At 34.3% G+C, this 23,994-nt stretch overlaps 1 protein-coding gene across 4 annotated transcripts in view; it reads left to right on the top strand.

Moving 5' to 3' along the window:
* Positions 1-23,994, top strand: part of LOC150100639 (uncharacterized) — a 238,425-nt gene that overhangs the window by 197,330 nt on the left and 17,101 nt on the right. For all 4 annotated transcript variants that reach the window (XM_090401516.1, XM_090401515.1, XM_090401517.1 and 1 more), the window contains exon 13: positions 11,120-11,237. In XM_090401516.1, the coding sequence (XP_090257642.1) occupies positions 11,120-11,237 (118 nt within the window). The remainder of the gene's footprint in view (positions 1-11,119; positions 11,238-23,994) is intronic.

Genomic DNA, 23,994 nt, shown 5'->3' with positions numbered 1-23,994 from the left:
TTTGATATAGAATCTTTATATACGAATGTACCTCTCAAAGAGACTTTAGAATTATTTGCTGACATCTTCCCACAAGATATTATAAAATTATTTGATTTCGTAATGCACTCTGGATATTTCTTATGTCAAAACAAATTTTACAACCAAGTGGAAGGAACAGCCATGGGAAGTCCACTCTCTCCTGCTCTTGCCAACTTTTATTTAGAACATCTAGAAGTCCTGTTCTCATCTATATTCCCTCACCCATCCTTTTGGGTTAGATATATAGATGACATCCTTGCTGTATGGCCTAACAACAGAGACTCCTTACCTTCCTTTTTAAGCAGTATCAATTCCTTACATCCTCGTATAAAGTTTACCGTGGAGATTTAAAAAGACAACAAGTTATCTTTTTTAGACGTCCTCATCCGTTCACCTTCTGGTATTCTTACAACAGTTTACAGAAAACCAACTTTCACAGGTCATTATATTCTCAAAGAATCTGCTCATCATCCTTGTCAAAAAACAGGAATCATAAAATGTTTAATCCAACGAGCCAAAACTAACTGTTCAACTTCTCATTTATTACAGAAAAAACTTTCGACTATCAAATATCACATGAAACTAAATGGCTTCTCCGAAAAGAGTACACAACATATTTTCGATTCTTACAATCCAACACAGAACAGCAAAGATTCAATACGTCAAGTTCCAATTCCTTACATTTCCTGGATTTCTGAACCAATTTCAAGAATTCTGAAGAAATATGATTTAACAGCCACTTATACACCTATTAACAAATTATCCACCCATTTTCCTTCATCTAAAGATAAACACTCAACCTTGTCTCTACCTGGTGTGTATCAAGCTCCTTGTAATTGTAATCTTTCCTACTTTGGACAAACTGGACGTTCTATAGAAAAAAGAATTCAAGAGCATCAGTCATCAGTTCAACACAACAAACCTGAGAAATCTGGATTAGCTCAGCATGGATTAGAAACAAGCCACAACATCCTTTGGTCCAAGACCAAAGGACAGATGTCGCTGCAAATCTGAACATTTATTTAAAGAAAGTGTGGAGGCCTTACTTCAATGTCCTAACTTGAATCGTAATGACTGTATATCTATATCAAAAATTTGGGAAAATTTAATCAGGATAACACATTAATTTTTTTTTTTTTTGTAAATTTCCTGTATTAGTCTAATGTTATTTAACATTATTATATTAATTTCTGAATTAATATCTTTAATTATGACTTTAAAAATGTTTACTCTTCTAATACTTAGCGATATGACATCACGCGGCTTGTTCTATGTGTGAATGATCAATTGTTCATATTCCACTTTGTTTTTTTAAAACTATTCCTATGTAGCCACTGAAGATAGTCTGTAATATTCAGACTGAAATATTATTCATTAAACATTATTCTTGTGCAAACGTGTATATATTTCCAAATCTATTTTGACCCTCATAGATAATATTACTCTCATCTTCTCAGTGCTCTACATGATCTCTCACTATTTCTCCAGAATCTGAACAAATAAAGAAGAAATACAAAGTAGTCTATAGCATGATACACCTCATTTCTACCACCACCCTTATGCAGTGACATCTTACGCTCCTTGGGCACTTTCCCATAGCTAGACTCTCAATGAAGAGCCAGTTAATATTTTTATTATATCCATGTGTGTGTGTGTTTCTATTTCTCCTTGTGCAAATTTTGTTTTTATTATTAATTTTGTTATTAATTATTTTTCATACTCGACTACTCCTTCTTAACTTTATATGTGTTACTAGTCCAGCTCTTTAGGCCTTACTTAACTCGGTTTTACTTTACCTTTAATATAACCTTATTGTACGTAGCAAATATCTCTCAGTTAATCCTTCTTAATCTTATCCTCTGTTCCTACTGCAAGTAAACAGACCTTAAGCCTTTGGCGTATCTACGAAAAACAGGTCACCTAATTTCTCACACTTCTCAATCAGAAAAAATTTATTTGATATTACGACTGCACCATTCTAATTAAGTTTTAAATAGTCTGAGAAATTAGGGAAGGAACACAGGCAAAAATCATATGTAAAATACATATATTCATGCAGCTAATTGTGGCAGTTCCCTATCTAATTGGCACACAGATTCACTAAATTTTTTTAGAGATAGTGCATTGGCAGTTGATCAGGCAAGGTTATTTATCAAACATAACATTTTATTTTAACTGATAAGAGGCTACAATACACATATTCAAAAGGAGAAAATATTTCTCTTAGCCTATCTATACTTAATATGTATAATACACAATTGACTATTTTACATATAACATTCACTTAGTCTCATCACATCACTAAACTATCTACAATAAATGGGCAGCTGTCCCTGAATTACAACTTAAACTAAACACTTCAATCTTATATACGATTATACAATCATTTCACCCACACATAACCATAACACAATGTCTAACTCTGCAATGACTTCTAATGGGACTATATTGATCAAGTATATATAGTAAACAACTATGTTATACCAACTAGTTTCACCAACTAAGGCTGTTGGCATCTTCAGAGTACATAACTGATGTAAGGCACTAAAATGCACCCTGAAGATGCCAACAGCTTTAGTTGGTATAACATAGTTGTTTATTATATGTACTTGATCAATATAGTCCCATTAGAAGTCATTCCAGAGCTTTTATGGTCAAGAAAATTAAACGTTTTTTAACAACGTCTAACTTTTCACTAACACTTTCCCATAAACACTTTCGTTACACATGCTAATTCCGATCATACTTGTCTTAAACATCAACAAAACATGCTCACTTACAGTGCTCTTTTACATTGTCACTCCGGTCAATTGAACAAAGCTTCATCATGGATAGCTTGACTCTGCACCTTCATCCTTGGTTATAATTGTTGCTTGGACGATGTGGTGGGTCTTGTTATGGAAACTTTCCGGAGACTATCAGAAGACTATCAGTGTTGCTTCTGCAAGGGAAAGTTGTCATCTGGTTATATTCTCATGCTCCAGCAATTGCCAAAAAAAATTATGAATTTGATAAAGAATTGCATCTAGTATTTGGTGGACTATTAGCAGGCATATAATGGTATATGTTGAAACACTGAAATGTGACAATGATGTAATCACCACACCCTCTGCAAGATAAATTTCCTACAGGAGTATTATCATTATAAGGGTATCTCCATGGAATCAAAAGGGTCATTGCGGGATACCCATGCTAACCATCATTCACACAATACCTGTCATACTTTCCTTAAATTCATTCACTATCAAGGCACTCAAAACTACTTCATTCCACTCATTCACCATTCTCCGAGCAAAAAACCTACCAAGTACCATGTCTGCACATCTTTACTAGCCACACTCTTACATAACTTCCAAGGGTGACCCCTTGTTCTCTCCTTACTCTTCATATATTGAAAAATTTCTTTTGTGTCAGTCTTATAGAATATCTTTAGTAACTTATAAATTGCTGTCATGTCCCTCGCCTCTATCTGTCAACTAAGTCAACCAACTAACTTGGGTAAAGAAGATATTCATCAAGTTTTGAAATAAAATCTGAACTTTGCAGTGCGATACTTGCTCACTTACACTATTCAACTTAGCACTTAAAAAAGATTTTAGAACATAAATGAACAAAGCAGAATGGAAATAAAAGGTGTCATCAGCATAATCCTATTAATTTAAAACTACTCGGCTGAAAACTAAATTTAATTAATTTAAAATATAACAGATAAATTACTTAAAGTAATTGAGGATAACAATTGTCCAAACTTTTGGAATACTGAGACGATTCCGATTAAATTCGGATTAAGAACAATTAAGATAAGTTGTTCCAATTAAGATTAGGTCTATGAAGTAAGGCTTCAGCACTTTCTTTATATAAATGTTCATGTTTATATACGGATCTGTGTAGTAACTTAGCATTTTGCCATTGGATCCTGTGGTTAGTATTTTCAATTCCATGTTGTTCAAGGCCAGATTTGTGAGGTTTGATAAGACAGATGTGGTCTTGATGTTCAGAGATACTTTTATTTATAGATGTTCCTGTTTGTCCATAATAAGACAAGTTACACGAACATGGTACTTTGTATTCCCCAGGTAGCATCATTGGTGATAGTTTATCTTTTGGAGAAGGTAGCAAGTTATGAATTTGGTTGATGGGTTTATAAGTAGTGATGAGTTGATATTTTTTAATAATTTTTGCCAAACGTTCAGAGATGCCTTTAATATATAGTATAGGAGTCCTGTGGGCTTCTTCTTGCTGGGTTGATTTGTAGGAGAGTGGTTAATTATTTAATTAACCACTCCTACAAATTGTTGATTTTTAGGAGAGTGGTTAATTATTTTTTGGGTTGTTATTCGATTATATCCATTTAGTAAGGCTGTTTCTTTGATAATTTCCAATTCTTGTTTTAGAGATTCTTCAGAAGAACAAAGAATACATTTGGGAAAAATTGCAACTTTTAGCCAACTTTTTTCTTGAACACCTAGAAGATAGAATTTTCACTCTTGACCCCAAACTAACAATTTGTCTACACTACGTTGATGACATCTTTTCATTTTGGAGTGACACACAACCAGAACTCTTCTCATTTCTACAAAAAATCAAGACCCTGCGTCCTCATATCAAGTTCATACTAGAAAAAGAATCATCAAAAGGTATTTCCTTTCTTGATGTACACATCCAGTGTAAACAAGATGGATCCATTTTCACTTCTGTCTACCAAAAACAACTTTTTCATCCATTATATCCATAATATATGAGCTCATCATCATCCATCTGAAAAATATGGCATCTGAAATCTTTAGTATCCAGAGCACACAAGATTTGTTACAATGAGTGAAATATATTGGTGTCGTAAATAAATTCTAATTTTCTTTGCACATGTTAAAACTGTTTTTTTTTTTTGTTTGCATTTCAGGAATGCAATCATTAGTATATATATTTCAGTAATGAAGAAAGAAAAAGCCATTGGAAACGAGAAATGTAGAAAGGTATTGTTGTAGGTGATATGTAACTTGGCACACTTACTAAATAGAGAATTATAAATACAGTGGATATACTGTAATAATTCAGAAGATGGCTGGGATTCCAGATGAATTTAAGTATAACCTGTATTAAACCAATTTATAAAAAAGGAAATAAAAGTGACTGCAAAAATTTACAGGAATTTCCTTATTGTGTCCCAGGCAAGTTTTATAAGAGAATACTTGAAAACAATCTAAGAACAAACTAGGAAGAGTAAATTCGGTTTAGACCAGACATAGGTTGTCATAACAAGCTTTTTACTTTAAAAAATATAGTTGAAAAATAATGTCAGTATAACAATGATCTCAGTGTTTATAAGTTCGGGTGATCAGAAAAAGACATATGTTAAGGTGTCAAGGGAAAAGACTGTTCAGAATACTAAACTTTTATGGTTTAAATGGAACCTTATACAGAGTCATACATATCTTATACTTAAGTGGCAAATAAGCAGTTGGAATAGAAGAGTGTATAGGGAAAAATAGTTTGATACTATTGTTATTGTATGAGCACCTTGGAGTCTGAAGACTCATCACAGGAGACCGAAACAATCCAACAATCTTCCATACCTCTCCTTGAACCCATTAATAGGCAGACCACTGACAACTCTGGTAACCCATTCCATTCATTCATTGACAACTCTTCAAGCAAAAAATCTAGTCCTCGTGTCCCTACTAACCACACTTTTACTCAACTTTCAGGGATGACCTCTTATTCTACCCCCTTTAGCCAAGTGCTGAAACATTTCCTTTGTATCAATCCTATATAACTGTTTAAGTAACTTAAATGTTTCTATCATATTCCCTCTTTTTCACCTATCAACCAACTTCTACAGCTCACACACCCTCAGTCTATATTCATAGGGAATATTTTACAGACCACTCACCATCTTGGTTGCTTGCTTTTGAATCCTCTCTACCACTTCCTTCCCAAAGAAATTCAGGAAACCAGACCTGAGCACATTAGTCCAGATATGGATGTATCAAGGCCTTTTAAAAAGGAATAACAAATTCCTTATCTCTACTTGTCAGTGTGTTCTTCAGCAGCCAAGTAATCTATGAGCTACCTTAGTAATATGTCCTCAGCAGACATATGTTCTCTGCTGCTTATAATCTTTGCTGATCATATTAAACCAGATGTCAGCAGTAATACTTGTATTATTGACATCTGCTGACATCTGGTTTAAAATGGATAAATACATATTATTTACTTATCCTTCTGAGAATGTTATTTTTAGTCAAAATAAACAATTCATTTTGCCAATCTGATGTGAAAAATTAAAATTAAAAGGACAAAATGAACATTAACAAAGAAGGCAGCTTGGAGAGCAGTGCTGTGGTTTAACCCGGCATTAGTAAGGTGGCAGTGTCACAGTTATTTCTTTCTGTATCTTTGGGGTCTGTGACACCCCACTTTACTAACGCTGGGTTAAGAAACTGCAAGAGAAAGATGTTAGTAATGCATGGGAAATTGTCAATGGGTATTTGAGGAAAGCAGTATCAGATTGCACACCTAACTCTAGTGTGCAATCTGATAAATCAAATGGGTGTTAATGGATGAGTAGTGTCTTATTAAGCAGGAGCTGCAAAAAAAAGTAAAAATGTTGTGGAGGATATATAAGGAGAAAGGTGATTAGCAGACTCATGATCAGTAGCAAGAAGGATTACCAGCATGGTGAGAAGGCAAAATCAGATTATGGGAAGAAATTGGCTAGGCAGGCCAAAGAAAATCTCAGACTTCTTTTATTGGGTGGCTAAAAGAAAGAATGATTATAAAAGGATAAGTATAACAAACACTGGTGGTGGCGGCAGAAAAATAACAGAAGTAGAAACGATAGTTGAATTATTGAATGATCACTTTGCAAGTGCATAGCATCTGGATGGAGATAATGCAGCGACTAATATGAAAGGGATACAAAAATAGTGGTAGATGAACGGGAGATGTTTAACATATTAAGAAATCTCAGTGTAAATGGGGACTAAATTATCTTTCCAAACAGGGAAAGATAATCCCATTACATAAAGGACACTCCAAGGTGGAGGTAGTAATAAATTAATTAGTATCCCAGAAGTGGAAGTTAAGGTATTTGAAAAATTGATCAAGGAACAGAATTCAGGAATGGTTGGATAGGAATATGATACTCTATGGAGGACAGCATGGCTTTTGGGAAGGGAAGTAACATAGTAACATACTTACTTTTTACAGTAAAGTGGCAGTGGAAGTGGATAATTGAAATGGTCACACTGTGATATTGCTAGACTTTGAAAATCATTTAATGTAGAACCTTATTATGTAAGGACAAATGGGACTTGGACTTGAAGCAGGTGTTATATACAAGAGGGTAGCTGATGGACAAACACTACAGAGTAGTATATGGTGGAAACGTACCAAAGAGAAGGCAAGGCCAGTGTGCTATAGGACTCTGTACTTGAGCTGCTACTGTTAATAGACAAGTTGTATATTAATGATATTGGAATGATTAGAGAGAGAATATTCATTTGTTTGCTAATGATGCTAAACTTTAAAGGGCAATAGTTAATAAAAGTAATGTAACGATCTTGCAGGAGGATTTAAACAGACTAGTAGTTTGGGCAATGGAAAATGGTTGCCAGTTCATTGTATCAAATTGTGAAGTTTTGCACTTTGAGATGTAAAACCAAGCTATATATATATATATATATATATATATATAGCTTGGTTTTTCTATATATATTTATTACATAGATGAAATAGACTACAAGAAATTCATGAGGCTGCAGATTTAGGGATTCTGGAGGATAGAAGGATAGAGTGCAAAAGTGGACAAAATAGTTGAAAGGAACACTTGGAAGTTAATTCCTCTTTGTAAAGCTTTGATATGACTGCATCTGGATTTATTGTGCCTGGGTTTCTTGGGTATATGGAGTTGAGAGGATCCAGAGCTAGATCAAAATAGTAATTAGTCTGTGGAATGTTAATCACTGCATTTTTTGGGGTGGGAGATGGTACACACTGGTATCTTTATTAATAGATACATGTGACATACTGATGTGGTACATGTAGAAGTTTATAAATATTCTCTAATTTTTACACATTTACCAACTATTCAAATAAACATAGTTATGTAATGAAATCTTCATTTTTCACTCGTCTATTGTTAAGATATTTTCTATATAAAATTTTTAACTTATTTTAGACTTTTAACTTATTTCCATGTTTATATATTAACACATTCATGCCTGGCTTTATCTCATGTGAGTTGTGTCTCACACCAGGATGTATTTAGTACTACAGTAAAACATTGCTCTGTTTGGTTTATGACTATGCATTATGGCGTCTGTCTGGGAAAGATGTTTTTCACTATATAGGGTCATTTTCATTCCAGTTGTTTTTAATTACACTAAATATAGTATACAGTATGGTGTTTGTAGGGGTTGGATGTTTTTTGCTATGTAGGGTAATTTTCATTCCAGTACTAATCAACCAATATATATTGGATACACAAACAAGAAGAACATGTTAAATTTTCATGTCCTGCCTTAAGGTTCAATACAAGACAATTTGTTCATATCCCCAATGAACATGTAAAATAAATCATTTTACATTTTCATTAATCATAAAAAATTGTCTTAAACCATAAAATAAGAGAATAGAAAAGCATTATTAGTTTATTTTCCCCCCTTCCACAGGTAAGAAATTAAAAAGAATGATTACTGGGAACTGTTTTTTTTTTTTTAACAAAAACAAAAAGAAATTAAGAAAGAAAACACTGTTACCCATTAAGATAGACTGAAAGTTTGTGGTTTAAAAAGGAAAAAGCTAATCTGAGATGAACAGAGAAGATATATATAGAGTAGATACAGAAAGAAATGCATAACTGTAATGGAAAGAACAAAGGGCTGTCTGGGGATATTGTGTGAATGTGTTGTAGCACTTGTGTGAGGATTAGATTTTTTGCTTGGAGAGTGTTGAATGGGTTGCTAGAAGTAGCTGTGATTTGTCAGTGAATGAGTTTAAGGAGAGGTGTGAGAGGCATATGTGAACATTGGAAGTAATGTTAGAACGGGATGAGTTTTTGGACTCAATGAAAATGCCTGGAGTGCTTAAGGGTCAAAACTGTATAACTGGGAGGAGACCTCCACATAGCCTTTAACCTGGATACTGAATGAACATGGATGGGCTGGCAATTTAGGATTTAGCTCACTAAATAGTGTTATTATTGGCTTAAACCATGATGTAAAATGATGGTACAACATGACAAAATTTCATGCCATCTGTGGCATCGTCTGGTTAAACAAGGGCCCTCCCCCATTGTCAGCGAACCATTTGAAAAAAAATTGAGGGGGGGGGGACTTAGTACATCTATATACTTCATGATACACATGTAACATCAACTCTACCTATTCCCATAGTCCCATATTTGACTTCAGTTTATAGATGGTATTTTTTCCATCTGTTTGCACTTGGAAGCCAAGACTTCCATGTATAACTGCATCAAGTTCACCATTTAACAAGAATTAAAAATTGTTTTCTTTTCTTTTTCTTTTTTTTTTTGGACATATTAATAACATATATTTCTATTGGTGCTTTCAGTTTTTAGTCCATTGGAAGTCTATATTTATTGACTGGTATATCTAATTGACCTCATATCATCATCCATCACAGAAGATAGGTGTTATCAAAACACTGAAGCAATAAACTAAGTTCATTCCATCTGCTTTACATATTTGAACCTGTTGGTTGAGCTAAAAAACATAAAAACTACCACAGATTTTAAAAAGAGTTGTCATGACCTATCTTAAATGGACATCAGAGTAGACAGCATGAGTTCTCACAAATGATCTACAAGCTACCTACAAAACATTTCAAAAACTGTCATCCTTGCTGCCTAACCAAGGATAGATTGTTTCCCTGTCCTTACTCTCTCTCTCTCTCTCTCTCTCTCTCTCTCTCTCTCTCATTCATCTTATTTAGGACAATTGGCTGATTAGCTCAGGTCAGAATTAAAAACCATAGACAGACTAGATTAAATATTTAGAATCTAATTTAATAAATAAAATGTAATCTAATAAATCACACCTTGTGTAACGCTATCAACACTAGTCATAGAACTTCCATGAACAATGTGTAGTTGCTTCACAAAAGTCAGTTTAAATTTAAACTGATGATAAAATTTTATCATCAGTTGCTTTATCATCCCAATTTGAATTGTTTTTTGCATGCTGTTCTCTTGCATATGTGACTGCCTGTGATTGAGAAGACTTGAGTTGTGAACACATGGTTGTTGCCTGTCACCTTTTAAATATTGTTTAGCTCTCTCCCAAGATGCCTTTATAACAAGCAACAAAATATCAGTAAATTTCATTTTACACATACTAAACCATTCATGTGTTTAATTAATCTATCCTTAAACTTATTCACTGGTAAAATAATCATGACTGCCTCTGGTAATTCATTCCACTCATCCATCCCTCTCCAGGCAGAAAATCTAGTCCTCACACCCTCACTAACCACATGCTGATGCAATTTCTATGGGTGCACTTATGTTCTTTGCTCTCTTGTCATATATTGAAACATTTTCTATACATCATTGTTATCAAATTATTATTTATTATGTTTCCTTTATAAGTCATTTGTATAAGAGGGATAGAAACATATTTTTCTCTTTTGCTGTCTTTGACTATATTTTGTGACCCACAGTCAGTATGTCATTTTGTCTGCACATGGCACTGATGTGGCATATGTTTTTCAACCTCTTGTATGTGAGATTGATATTAAAATAAATAAATTAAAAAAAATAATCCACAGACCTGTCACCATATTTTGATTGCTCACCACTGGATCCTTTCCATCACTTCTTCATCTCAAAGAAACTCAGGTAATGTGCGTTCAGATTTGTTTACATGGATTTCTTGAAGTCTTTTATGTTAAATCATAGTTAACTTTTAAAGGTATATGTATCTGTATTCTATCTTCCATTCCCATCACTAATGACCTGTCAAGTATATAACTATATATGATAAAAATCAAGTAAGTAGAGAATAGAAAATTTGTATATAATTTATTAATCAAATAATAATAAATATTGAGTGTTAGAATTTTTATTCGTTTTCAGAAAAATTCTCCTGTTGTTTCCATTCGTCCTACCAAATTACTATGGAAATACAACAGTAATAGTGTAAATCTGAATGCTAGCCATGTGTACTCAACAGCATACTCTGCCAAAAATTCAAGTAATTTTTATTCTCTTCTTTTAAAATGATGTTTGCATTAAGAAATCTGTTTTGTATATAATTGTTAATCACTTATCTGTAATTCTTTTCTTCAGATTGAAAATCTATATAACGTGATCAGGAGTAAAATAGGACAGTTTTTAAAAATTTACTTTGTTTTCTAACAACAGTCAGCATATTTGAAGTGAAATAACTTTTATGTTATTAATATTACAGTTTTTTAAATATCGACTCACAAAAGGTTGCTTAATCTATACTATATTTAAGCACTGGGGAGAGATGAAAATAGGAATCTTTTGATATTTTTCTTGAACAGCTTGTTGTAGTAGAAGTAGATTGAATGAGAGAGAGAGAATGAGAAGTTGGTTCAACAGATTTGATGCCGGACGGTAAATGGATATTGACTGAAAGCACCTGTGTTCTTACAAAAAAGTGAAGAAATGATGTTGGCTAGTTCACAAATCATTACCCATGAAAATGCATATAGAGAAGACAGAACCAGCATGTCTGATAGAGAGAGATTAGAGAAAATCTGTGAGAGAGAGGAAGGAATCATCAGTTAGCTATGCTGTTTGTAGTATAGTGCTGCATTCCTTGAGATTATTGACTGAAAGTAGTTGGAATAGGTAAAACATGGTTGTATGAGAATGAAGTCTTGACAGGAATAGCCATGGAGGGATGTGGTGTTTTTCATGAAGATAGGAAAGGCAAGAAGTGAGGCTGGGGGGGGGGGGGGTTGTTGATGATGATAGCAGGGAAATTATGTCCATATAAGGTTGAGATACAAAGGGAAAAAAGTGGCAATGGTTTTGAAGCAACGTGATGCAAAGCAGAGGATGTTAGAATGAGATATTTGGTGGAGTGTTGCTAATTGTTATTGATCAAAAAAGGCTAGGGAATGTGGAGGGTGGAGACAAAGAAGTGTATAGACAACTTGGCTCAGTGAGCAAGCAAAGAGTGATCATTATTGGTAATTTCAATTATGGCAATATTGATTTGAATGAAGAGATAGCATCACAGAATAAGGAGAATGAATTTCTCAAGTTCTTAACCCACCGTTAGTAAGGTGGCGGTGTCATTATTTCTTTCTATATGTTTGGGGTCTGTGACACCCCGCCTTACTAATGCCAGGTTAAGGGACAACTTGGCTCAGTGAGCAAGCAAAGAGTGATCATTATTGGTAATTTCAATTATGGCAATATTGATTTGAATGTAGAGATAGCATCACAGAATAAGGAGAATGAATTTCTCAAGTTCTTAACCCACCGTTAGTAAGGTGGCGGTGTCACATTATTTCTTTCTATATGTTTGGGGTCTGTGATGCCCCGCCTTACTAATGCCAGGTTAAGGGACAACAGCAATCTTAAGCAATATTTAATGGAGGGCACATGAGTATAGTATAAGAAGAAATTAAGCTAAGAAAAATCCTAGTAAGTTTTTAATCCTAGAGTTCTTTCAATATGTGGTAAGTAGAAGAAAAAATTACTATGGGAAGGTAATGCTAGTTGATGACACTGGCAGATTAGTCACCAATGTAGCAGATATAGTTGAAGTATTCAATGAGCAGTTTATCAGATATTTCATTCTTGTAAAGGCAACATCTGTAAAGATGGAGTGTAGAGGGTATAGTGAAGCAGCAGTAGGATTTTACAATAAATTGCCATGCATCTTCAAGAAATACTTTATGGATTAATGGCACCTTTGGTACATGTGAGTTTGCAGCAAGGCAAGTCCCAAAGGAATGGAAGGTAAGAAAAATTGTATCACTATACAACGAGGGGAGGGGTTAACACTGAGATTACAAATTATAGCCAATCTGTTTATCTGGAGTTGTTGTTAAGGTGTTGGAGAACTTGGTGAAGACTAGGATTCAGAAATGTGTCATGATAATAGCCAGTATTCTTTATGATGAAATCATAATTATGAAATTATGTTTTAGCAATATGCTTACATATTAAAACAAAGTGACAAATTTAGTTGATTAAGAAGATGAATATAGAGTGGTGTACTTGAATTTTTGAAAGGACTTTGATAGACTGCCACATGACAAGCTAGTAGCTAAATTGAAACAAATAGCATTATATAACATACTAGTGAGCTAGATAGCTGATTGGCTGTTAGATAGGTATCAGCAGATTGTATATGAAGAAGTGGTATCCCAAAAGAGGAAGGTCACTACTGAAATGCCATAGGGAACTGTTTTGGGACCATTATTGTTTAACTTGTATGGCATTGTGACCATCTTAACTGGAGATGTGCAGCTGTTTACTGAAGAACTATGAGAAGTAGAACAGATGTTGCCTTGCAGGAGGATCTCATTAGGCTATGTGAGTGGGCTGTCAGTTTAATGTTACAAAGTGCAAGGTCTTGAAATTTGGTAGGCAGGGTTGGGATGAGAATTATACAATTAATAGGAAATTTTTGAAGGATGTGAACGAGATGAGGATCTGGGAGCGATGGTGGACAGAGATGTGAAGTTTAGGGATCATATTGCTAAAATTGTAAGAACATCACAATGGATTATGGTAATAATGAGGAGGAGGACATTGACATACAGAAGCAAAGTGGTTATAGTTCCCTTGTGTCAGGCTTTGATCAAGCCACATATGGGCTACTGTGCACAGATTTGATCACCTGGTTTACAAGGGAATGCATTAGAGAGGAATTAGAAATGTTTTACTAAGTCAGTGTTAGGCAGGGATTATTACCAAATTAATGTGGAGGAGATTTTTCATAGTAAAGAAAGGCAAAGATGGAACTAGAGGCCATTCTTGGAAGCTCTATAAGGAGGATGTGAGCAAGTTGCATAGAGAGTGATTGGTGATTGGAATGCATTGCCTGAAAGTATGGTGAGTATGGAAACTGTAAATAGATTTAAGGCACTGTTCAATGATTATTTTGCATGAGAGAGGATAGACCACTTGCAATGAGTCTTTGGACTCCATAGATGTCAGATGCTAATAATAATAATACTGTTTCTGGATAGCATTGTAAAATAATTTCAGTTGTGCCTTTGTAATATTTTGGGTTACGTTATTATTTAATTATTTTCTCTAATGTCTATATATCTGTTGTAGGCTTTGCCTTTGTATTATTCTAACTCTTTTGTCTTTATCCTTCCTATGTCTACTTTAACTTCAAACTGTTAAGTACTCTTTACCTTATTTTAATCTAACCTGATTAACTTTGTTCCCACTTACAATCCTTTATACTTCTTACAAGTGTTGGCACTGTTAGTGAAAGGGCCTCTGAAATAGCTAATTCACGGATGCAGTTAACTATCTTCCACGCTATGTAACTCAGGAAAAATTTATATTGTTTGTCAACTGCACCATCCCAAATTAATTTTATAGCACAAGAAAATTAGTTATAACACTTATAGAATAGATCACTTTCTAAAAGAATTCCTAATTAGTCAGTCATGGCAATTTCTATAAATTTTAAGCACACAGGTTCGGTTGTTTTTATGAGACAGTGCATTGGTCAAAGATCAGGCGATAATTTTAAGCAAACAAAACATGTTTATTTTACCTTAAGCAACTATACAATCTAACATACAATCGAACAATCTCTCTCTGATGCCTATTTTAAGTTCAAATCGTAACCTTACAAATTAGACCTGCTATTCACAATGCTTAAATAACTTGCTTTACAAATCTAGGCAATTTCTGGCTGTTTCAATTTACATCTTTGGCTAACATTCTTCTTAATATATACTAGCTAACTCTCAGCTTCAATTATCTCTTGTAGCAACTATACAATTATTTTAACAGGGTTACGTCCAGTGGACATGCAATTCTTAATCATTACCTCAGCATTAATACATTAGAATCTACTCACAAATTCGCCGAAACATATACAGTCCTACCAGCTTTGAAGATTTTGTGGCAGTTCTGTTGACTGCTCTCCTCTGTCCTATATACTAGTCTTTGCTAAATGGCTCCTGGCAATTGTACTGCTGTAGTCCTTTTCCGGGAATTGTAGCATAGCTCACTGTCGGTTCTAGGTCTTCTGTAGGTGGCGTGTATCTGGTCACACGTGGCACGTTCCGTTACCAAAAATACATCTCTGAAGAATAATCTGCCTCTCCTGATTCTCTTAAATTTCCAACGAAATCTCGGAAGACCGAGTGGGCCACTGAACTGCAGCAAGAAGAACAACTCAGCACTCTCCTTTTTTGAGGTTCTCAAGGCCTCTTTTATACGATTCCGAACTTCCTTGTTTTAGGGTTGGAGATCCCGAATCTTCTGTAAATATATTGGCATCACCGTTGTCTTGATCTTCAGATTTTCCAGCAAAATATCCACATCTGAATGACCTTCAATACCTTTGTTCACTTTCAAGTCGCCAACATAACCTTGTCTAATCCTCTTAACTTGAGGCAGAAATACATTAACATTCTGTTACTCTTACAATTTTGCATCAGAATTTAATATTGAATCAATGTAATGTACAATTTGAACATTTACAATACTTTGTAACTTATGAACAATTCTATTCATTCTTTTAGTCAGTTACCTTTACAAGTTTACAATCAGTATTTAACTGTTGAGATCAGTAATGTACAATTTTATTCCTTTCACATGATTTGTGACTTCTGCAAAATCGTTGTTGGAAAATTTTAACAAAATTTCACCCCATCGAATTTTATGCATTTGTGGGATTTTTCTACACCATCCCAAAGGTGTGAGCAGTATTGTGCTATTCCAATATTAGGTGGATTTGAAATTTCTGTATATTACTGTTTGTACAAATGAGAAGGAGTGTCTTGCTATCTGTGTTCATCATTTGTCATTTTTCTCATAATTCTTAAATCAGTGATAAAATCTTTGATCAGTTTTCTTTTACCCCAAGTTTCAGATTCATCAGTTAAGGTTTGAATATTATCTTTATATATTGCTATACATACCAGCTACTGAATTAGAAACCTTTATACAGATGTACATAAACATCACTATGTAATGTATATGTAAAATATATGGTGACATGTGTCACTGTGTGTTCCAGGCAATTATTTAAGAATGCTGTTGGTCAATAATCGCCAAAAGTGTTAATCACAATGGGAAAAACAAACGATCTTTCAGAGTTCAATAAAGGGCTTATTGTCACCACTTATCTTGTTGGAGCCACAATTTTGAAAACAGCAGAGCTGACTGGTTTCACAAAAGTTGAGATATCCTGGATGTTTAATCAGTAGAAAAATAATCCATTATGCTTGTGTGAGAGGCATAACTCTGTTCCTAAGAAAGTCTGTGAAGAATGAGATTGTCATCCTCTGAAAAGGCTTGTAGGGACAAACATAACTTCCTCTGTGCATTGACCGAAGCATTTAATAAATGCTGTTCCAGGCCTATATCTCACCAAACTATGCACAGGGAATTGAAAAGGATTGGAATTGGCAGTCACATGCCTATATGAAAACCACAGATTTGTGCGAACCTGAAAGTTCATGTACATGTTGTCAAGAACACAAAGATGGGACAATGGAAGACTGGAAAAAAGTCATGTGGTCCGAGGAGTCACAGTACACCTTGTTCTGTACTGATGGTAGGCAGAGAGTTTGGCAGGAATCCCATGAAGCAGTGAACCCAGCTTGCCTTGTAAACACAACTCAAGGTTCTGGAGATGTTGCATGGTTTGGAGGCATGTTCTGTTGGTACAAAATGGGTTCCCTGATATTGTTGGAAGGTCAGGTGCCTTCCAAGGAATATCTGAACATTGTTGCCAATCAAGTCCATCCTGTAATGTTGACTTTTCATCCAGCAGGTGATGGTTGTTTCATGGATGACAGTGCTACTGTTCATTGCACAAGAATTGTTCAGCTGTGGTTTAGAAAGCATGACAGCGACTTTCTTGGGCACCACAAAGTCCAGATCTGAACCCCACTGAGAATATATGGGACATGTTAGAAAAACATATTTGGGAGCAAAGTCCTCTTCCATCAAATCTGAGCCTGTTAGACTTCTGGTGAATAATCTAACAGGCTCAGATTTGATGGAATCCATGTGGAATCCATGCCATACCACACATTTGCTGTAATTTCAGCTAAAGGATGTCCAACATAGTATTAAATCAAACTTTCTAATTCAGTGGCTAGTATGTGTAGTTTGATGTTTGTCTAAAATTTCTTTCTCTTGTCTCATAAGTTTATTCTGCTGACTCTTTACCGTACTAGCTTTGTTAATTCAGTTATAATCATCATTTAGTTCTGATATATATCCTCTAGGGCAGTGTTTCTCAAACTTCAGATATCCGCATACCACTTCTTAAATTTTCATAAATAAATAAAATATATTTCATTGTAAATGTCTATTTTATTTGAAATTATGTGTTCATGTAAACAAAAAATATGATACTTAAATATAAAGAGCCAATAGGCTTCATTTTGGCGATATAAACATTATTTAACTTAATTTAAATAATGTTTATATCGCCGAAATGAAGCCTATTGGCTCTTTATATTTAAGTAACTTAATGGGTGCACCTTTTTGACAACTCATATAGCAGAGTATATAAGTTCTTTTCTCTATACCCGTTTGGTATTAATTTAGTCTAGCTACTCACTGATGAAGCCTCAATAAAGGCTGAAACCGGTCTGGTTAGTGATCTCCTACCATAATGTAATAACAGCATTCATTTCTTAGGAAATGTGTTTTACATTATGGAAAATACCAAGAATAGCGATCAGAACTTCACCACTTTTGCTGCGAGTTGCCTGAGTTTGTACTACGTACTTGGACTACTTGCATTAGCTCACGCTGGCGGTCGCCGATACTTTTATAGTTTATTATACTATATTCAGCATGAAACTCTCTGATTCCAATCTTTGAGTTTCTTATTCGGTTTTAAAACAATGTGGGATTTAATATCCCCTTAATTTAAATAATTTCAAAAAATATGATTTATTTTTAATAGAACAAAATTTGGAATAAGTCCCTCTTCATTTCCCGTCCATGAAAATCCACATTTCAAGTAATTCATGTCATACTTATGAAGATTTTTCATCATCTTCCCATTGGTTCTCTAGAGATGTCAGACGACACACCCTTATCAATTTCATTTGATCTAGATACAATATCAAATGAAATTTGATATTGTATCTGGATATTGCTCTCTTTTGTGTATTTTGTATCTTTGATATTGCTCTCTTTTGTGTGTTTTATAAATACAGTCTTTAACCAATGATAAATACTTAAGAATTTGAAAGCTAAAAAAATTACTGTATTTACTTGAATATAACTCACACTTTTTTCCCCAAAAAAATTAAAGCTAAAAAATCGTGGTGCAAGATATATGCAGTGATTTTTGGAAACTAAAGTTTCTGAAAATCCCTGAACTTTTGTCACTTTCTTATTAAATATATACCTCTTATCATGGATTCCCCATTCAGTACTATCTCTTTACTCCCAATTTCTCACACTTTTATGCTTTTCTCATTCACTCTTCTGTTCTCTGTCCTTCTGTACCACATGCCAGTTGTTTCTCCAGTTACTCGAGCTTATATTTTGTCCTGTGAAGGAGTCTGCATAAACATGCAATTTCTTTCCGTGCTGGCATTTCATCATCCACGTTATTACTTTCGACCATTTCCTTCAAATGCTCATTCATATTTTGTGCACTATCATTCACTACTTCTGTTATATTCTTCATAACACTTCCACAATCCTGCCTTAATCCGTGATATTTGTCACTTCATTTTTTCACTCTTGACACAACTTGCATTATATTTAACAATATGATGCTTTATATTTTATCCTGATGTCTTAATGCAGAACCTAAACAAATTAGTAAAATAATAAATATGAAGAAAATTATAAAATTCATTCTATATTTAGTTTAATGATATAAATTAGATATTAACTTGTTGTAATCGATTTCATGATATGATATGAACACAGATGGATAAGAAAATAACTGTTTATTAACTTAGAAGCTAATATTTCGCTGGTATTATATCCAGCATCTTCAGAGTACAGAACATAAAGTTTGTTACAAAAGCAAGACAACCGCAATCCGGTGTAACAGTGGGGCTAGTATAAGTAACTGCAGCGTGCAACACAAGACTAAAGTCCTAATATGGCGCCATCTAGGTTAAAAATAAAATAAAATAAAAAGTTTTGAAATAGTAGTCCAAATGATAGTCTTTAAAAGTTTTAAAAGTTTTTAAAGTTTAAAAAATAAAATAAAATAAAAAATAAATAAAATAAAATAAAAGTAAAAAAAAAAAAAAAAATCAGCTAACGCCTTTTTATTCCCGTATATACGGGAGTAGGCGAGGCCATTTAGCCCTATCTAACTTTTGGAGACTGAGTGGGCAATTCAATCTCCACTGGTACCCAATCAGAGACAGATGGCCCAAGGCTATCACTAATTAAGCGGTACGCAGTGAAGAGAGACGGCTCAAATGTGCCGCCATCTCGTGGTCTCTAACCCTAACACAATATATTTAATGTCTGAAATAATGTGGGTTCTACGGTCGATTTTCTTGAGTTTACAGGACGAAAAACTCGAGTTTCCGGGAGGAAAAACCTGCTTGCCCGTGCCAGAGAAATAAAAGTAATAAATATTAATTTGATCTTAGGATGACTGTCTCCCAAATCTTTGGTAGATTTATACAGCCATACTTGTTAAGGTTTGGAGTATGTTTTAAGGCTTCTGTTGATTCCAGGAACAACCTCTCTGACTTGTAGAAGCTTCTGTGCATTACTTTTGTTTCTTTCCAATTGATCCTGTGTGCAAGGGTATCCAAAGCATGGTCTGCCAGACCCGACTTGCCATAGTTAAAGTGTCGGATATATTTTTTGTGTTCACTGAGGCGGATGTCCACAGTTCTTCCTGTCTGTCTGTAGTAGGCTTGATGGCAAGAAGGACACTTCATAGACTCCTGGATGTGATAATGGAGTGCATTTGTCCTTAGGTGAACGGATGAGAGTTGCTAATTTTACTTAAGGTTTGAATACTGTGAATAGTTGGTATTTGTTAAGCACCCTAGATATCTTTTCAGATGTGCCTTTAATGTATGGGATGGTGATAGTTTTGCTGTAGTCTTCTGTGGTAGATAGAGGGGATTTCTGGGTAGCATTTAGTATGTTATCTATCTTATGGGGATTATAACCATTGGTTAAGAAGGTATGACGTCGGTGAGAAAGTTCAGCAGTGAGAGTAATGTCATTGGAACAGATTGCTCTAGCTCTATGGGTTAGTGTTCTTAAGATACCATATTGTTGAGAAGGGTGATGGTGTGATTGTTTGTGTAAGTATCTCCCTGTATGTGTGGGTTTTCTATAAACTGAAAATGATAAGGAACCTTCTGGAAGACGTGTGATCAGTGTGTCCAGGAAGGGCAGGCAGTCATTGGCTTCTAGTTCCATTGTAAAGTGGATTTTAGGGTGCTGGCTATTTAGATACACTAAAAATGTATTCAATGTGTCTGGGCCATGTGGCCAAATAGCGTAGCCAGAGACTAGGTTTGAGAGTGGCTGTGTTGATAGGTAATTTTTCCAGATGTTCTATGTAGAAGTTGGCTAAGGGGGGGAACCCATAGCTGTCCCATCTAATTGTTTGTATATTTTCCCTTTCCATGTAAAATAACCTGCCTGTACTGTGAATTTAAATAGCTGAAATATATCTGGGGGAAATTGTGAATTTAGTAAGGTAAGTGTTTCAATCAGTGGTACATTAGTGAATAATGAGGTGATATCAAAACTCACCATTAGGTCTGAACTATTTAAGGTGTGATTTTCTAAAATACTTTTTAGGTGGGTAGAATTTTTAACAAAAGAGGGAGAATTGTTTGTGTAAGTGGTTAGTAATTTGGCTAAATGTTTAGCTAGTTTATATGTAGGACTGTTTTTACTATCTACAATAGGACGCAAAGATGTACCTTGTTTGTGTATTTTAGGAGCACCATATATTCTGGGTGTTTTAACGTGCAAGGGTTTGGGTTTTTTGAGAATTTCTTTTGGCCAGGAAGTGACTTTGTTCATTAACTTGCACACCTTATTCTTTTGTGAGTTGGTGTGATCTCGATCTATGATTTGATATGTAGACTGGTCTTGGAGCAGTGCATGCATTTTGCTTTCATATTCTGTTGTATCCATTACTACAGTGCCGTTTCCTTTGTCTGACTTGGTTATTGTAATGTGGTTATTATTGCGTAGTTCTTTTAGAGCTATTATTTCTTTATGTGGGATATTATTTTTGGGAGGCTTAGAATGGATAAGGATATTGGCCACGTCTAACCTAATATTATTGGCTATAGCTGGAGGCAAGTGGTAAATCCCACGTTCAATGGAAGCCATTATTTTGGTTTTAGGCACATCTTTAGGAGTGGCAAAATTGTGTCCAAGACTTAATGCACTCGTGGCCTCTTTGGATAAAGTTGTCGATGATAGGTTCATAACAACGCAATCTTGATGAAATTGTGGCCGCTGCGTAACATTGCGTTGCTGGAGGATTTCAAATTTTTTCCGGTGTCGGTTTTTAACTTTAGCAAATTCTTTATTGGCTATCGAGTCAGAGATTTTATCCAAGATATCCCATAGCTCCGGGTTCAAAATGTAAGATAATATATCACGTAGTATACACTGATGGAGGAATTTAATTTTGAAATTTCTTGGCGAGTAGCATATACCTGCTCTCGTAATAGTGCTAAACTCGCTCTTTTCTAAATACGTTGGGCTTTGGCCGAGTGAAACTTGTTCCTAATTTTTATACAGTTTGGTATCAAATTGGTATCTCAGCACCTTTTTAAGAAGGCTAACCTGTTCAGTTTCCGCGCCAATTTTACTTTCCACTTACCGTATTGTCGTGCCTTACGTACGATATTATCTTCGTGAAGAATATTTATACGCGTGAATAGGCTTATGTGTTCGTCAGACATGTTGTAATCGATTTCACGGTATGATATGAACACAGATGGATAAGAAAATAACTATTTATTAATTTAGAAGCTAATATTTCGCTGGTATTATATCCAGCATCTTCAGAGCACACAACACAATTACTTATACTAGCCCCACTGTTACACCGGATTGTAGTTGTCTTGCTTTTGTAACAAACTTTGTGTTGTGTGCTCTGAAGATGCTGGATATAATACCAGCGAAATATTAGCTTCTAAGTTAATAAATAGTTATTTTCTTATCCATCTGTGTTCATATCATACCATGAAATCGATTACAACGTCTGATAAACACATAAGCCTATCCACATATACATGTGGATATTAACACTTACAGAGAAATTATATTCTTGTTTAATCCTTTATCCAGTCTTCTGTGTTTGACTTCCATGCATAGGACCTCAATAAAATTCGAAACAAGTGTGGTTAGTGGTCTTTCCTCAAAATTGTGGGGGTGGGGTGCTTTATATTACGGGATTACTAAAACAATTAATGTGAAATCATTAGCCTTTATTTAGAAGTAGCCCAGTTGTGAGGATACTTCATGTGCAAACTCTATTTGTGCTTACACTTGGATAAAGGATTAAATAAGAATATAATTTCTTGGCAATTTTTATTTAAATTTTAATCAAGTGAAAAAACTTTTTACTAGATTCTAGCACATACAGAGTTGTTATTAATGGAAAAGATTGTTCTTCATAATCTTTCTTTCTTATGTATGAATTTTTGCTTATAGCAAGAAAGAAAGAAAGCCAATGCATTTCAGTTTATATTTACACATTATTGTAAGTAATATTATGAGTTAAAATGCTCTTCAAAGTTTATATCTTCTTGGTAAAAACTCTTCGCATAGTGGCCCTTCGCATAATACATTATACACATCTGAAAGGGCATGTGCTTAACATTATGGGAATACTAAGGCAGTTGATGTGGAATTAGCCTCTATATACAAGTAGCCCAGTTGTTAGATTTACATAATTACATAGTATATGGTGATAAAGTTGTTACATAGTTTGGTAATAAACTACAGTTTTTATAAGACTGGCTATGGCATAGGATTGATGTAATCTACAACTTCACCATATCAAAAGCTTGTAATAAGCTATAATAAGTGTGTAATGAAAATTCACACTTTTAGATTTATGGAATTGATGAATTAAAATCAGTACATGTCTTTATACCACAAAGAAAGAAATTTCACTATATGTTAAAATAAAATAAAAAAAGAAAAAGTGAATTGTTGTTTCTGATAGAAAAAAGAAAATTAACATCTTGCTTTAACTGTTCTATGATTAGAATATCACTTCAATGAAAAAGGAATTCACTCTTGATAATGAAAGTATATGTGATCTGGTTTTCTTCGAATAAAATACAAAAAAACAGTTTCTTCTTCTATGTTTCTCTGTAATGATGTTTCAAAAGTATACTCAAACTGTAAACTCTTCTTTGGTAGGTAGAAGAATTGCAGTTCTGATATTTCTAAAACAATACAATACGAAGTTCTTTTTGGATTGTTTGTGTACAAACTTTCAGTTCACTTTAAAGAACATTATTGTCACCATTTACAAGTTCCTTAGAAGCCAGCTGTAAAGCACTAGCAAGCCTGGAGCTACTCTATCATATTGAAATTCTTCACAGCACAATGTATGTTAATTTATATGTGAGGAATCAGTATCAGCAGTTATTGACCTGGGGAAAGGGGATCAGTTTTTATGAATTTTTATCAGTATTGGATGTTTGTAAATCAGTGGGAGTGAGTGATATATATAGTTTGCATTTTTTTTTTAACATCTGGCAGCCAGTCAATGACCAGATATAACTGTTCTTTAATAATCTGATTTTTTTGGGTTGCTGTCT

The sequence above is a fragment of the Typopeltis vanoorti genome, chromosome 12, assembly GCF_054136105.1.
Source record: "Typopeltis vanoorti isolate ZY-2024b chromosome 12, IOZ_Tvanoo_1.0, whole genome shotgun sequence".
Taxonomy (NCBI): domain Eukaryota; kingdom Metazoa; phylum Arthropoda; class Arachnida; order Uropygi; family Thelyphonidae; genus Typopeltis; species Typopeltis vanoorti.
The sequence above is the reverse complement of the archived record's forward strand: the minus strand, read 5'-3'. Positions and strand labels throughout refer to the sequence as shown.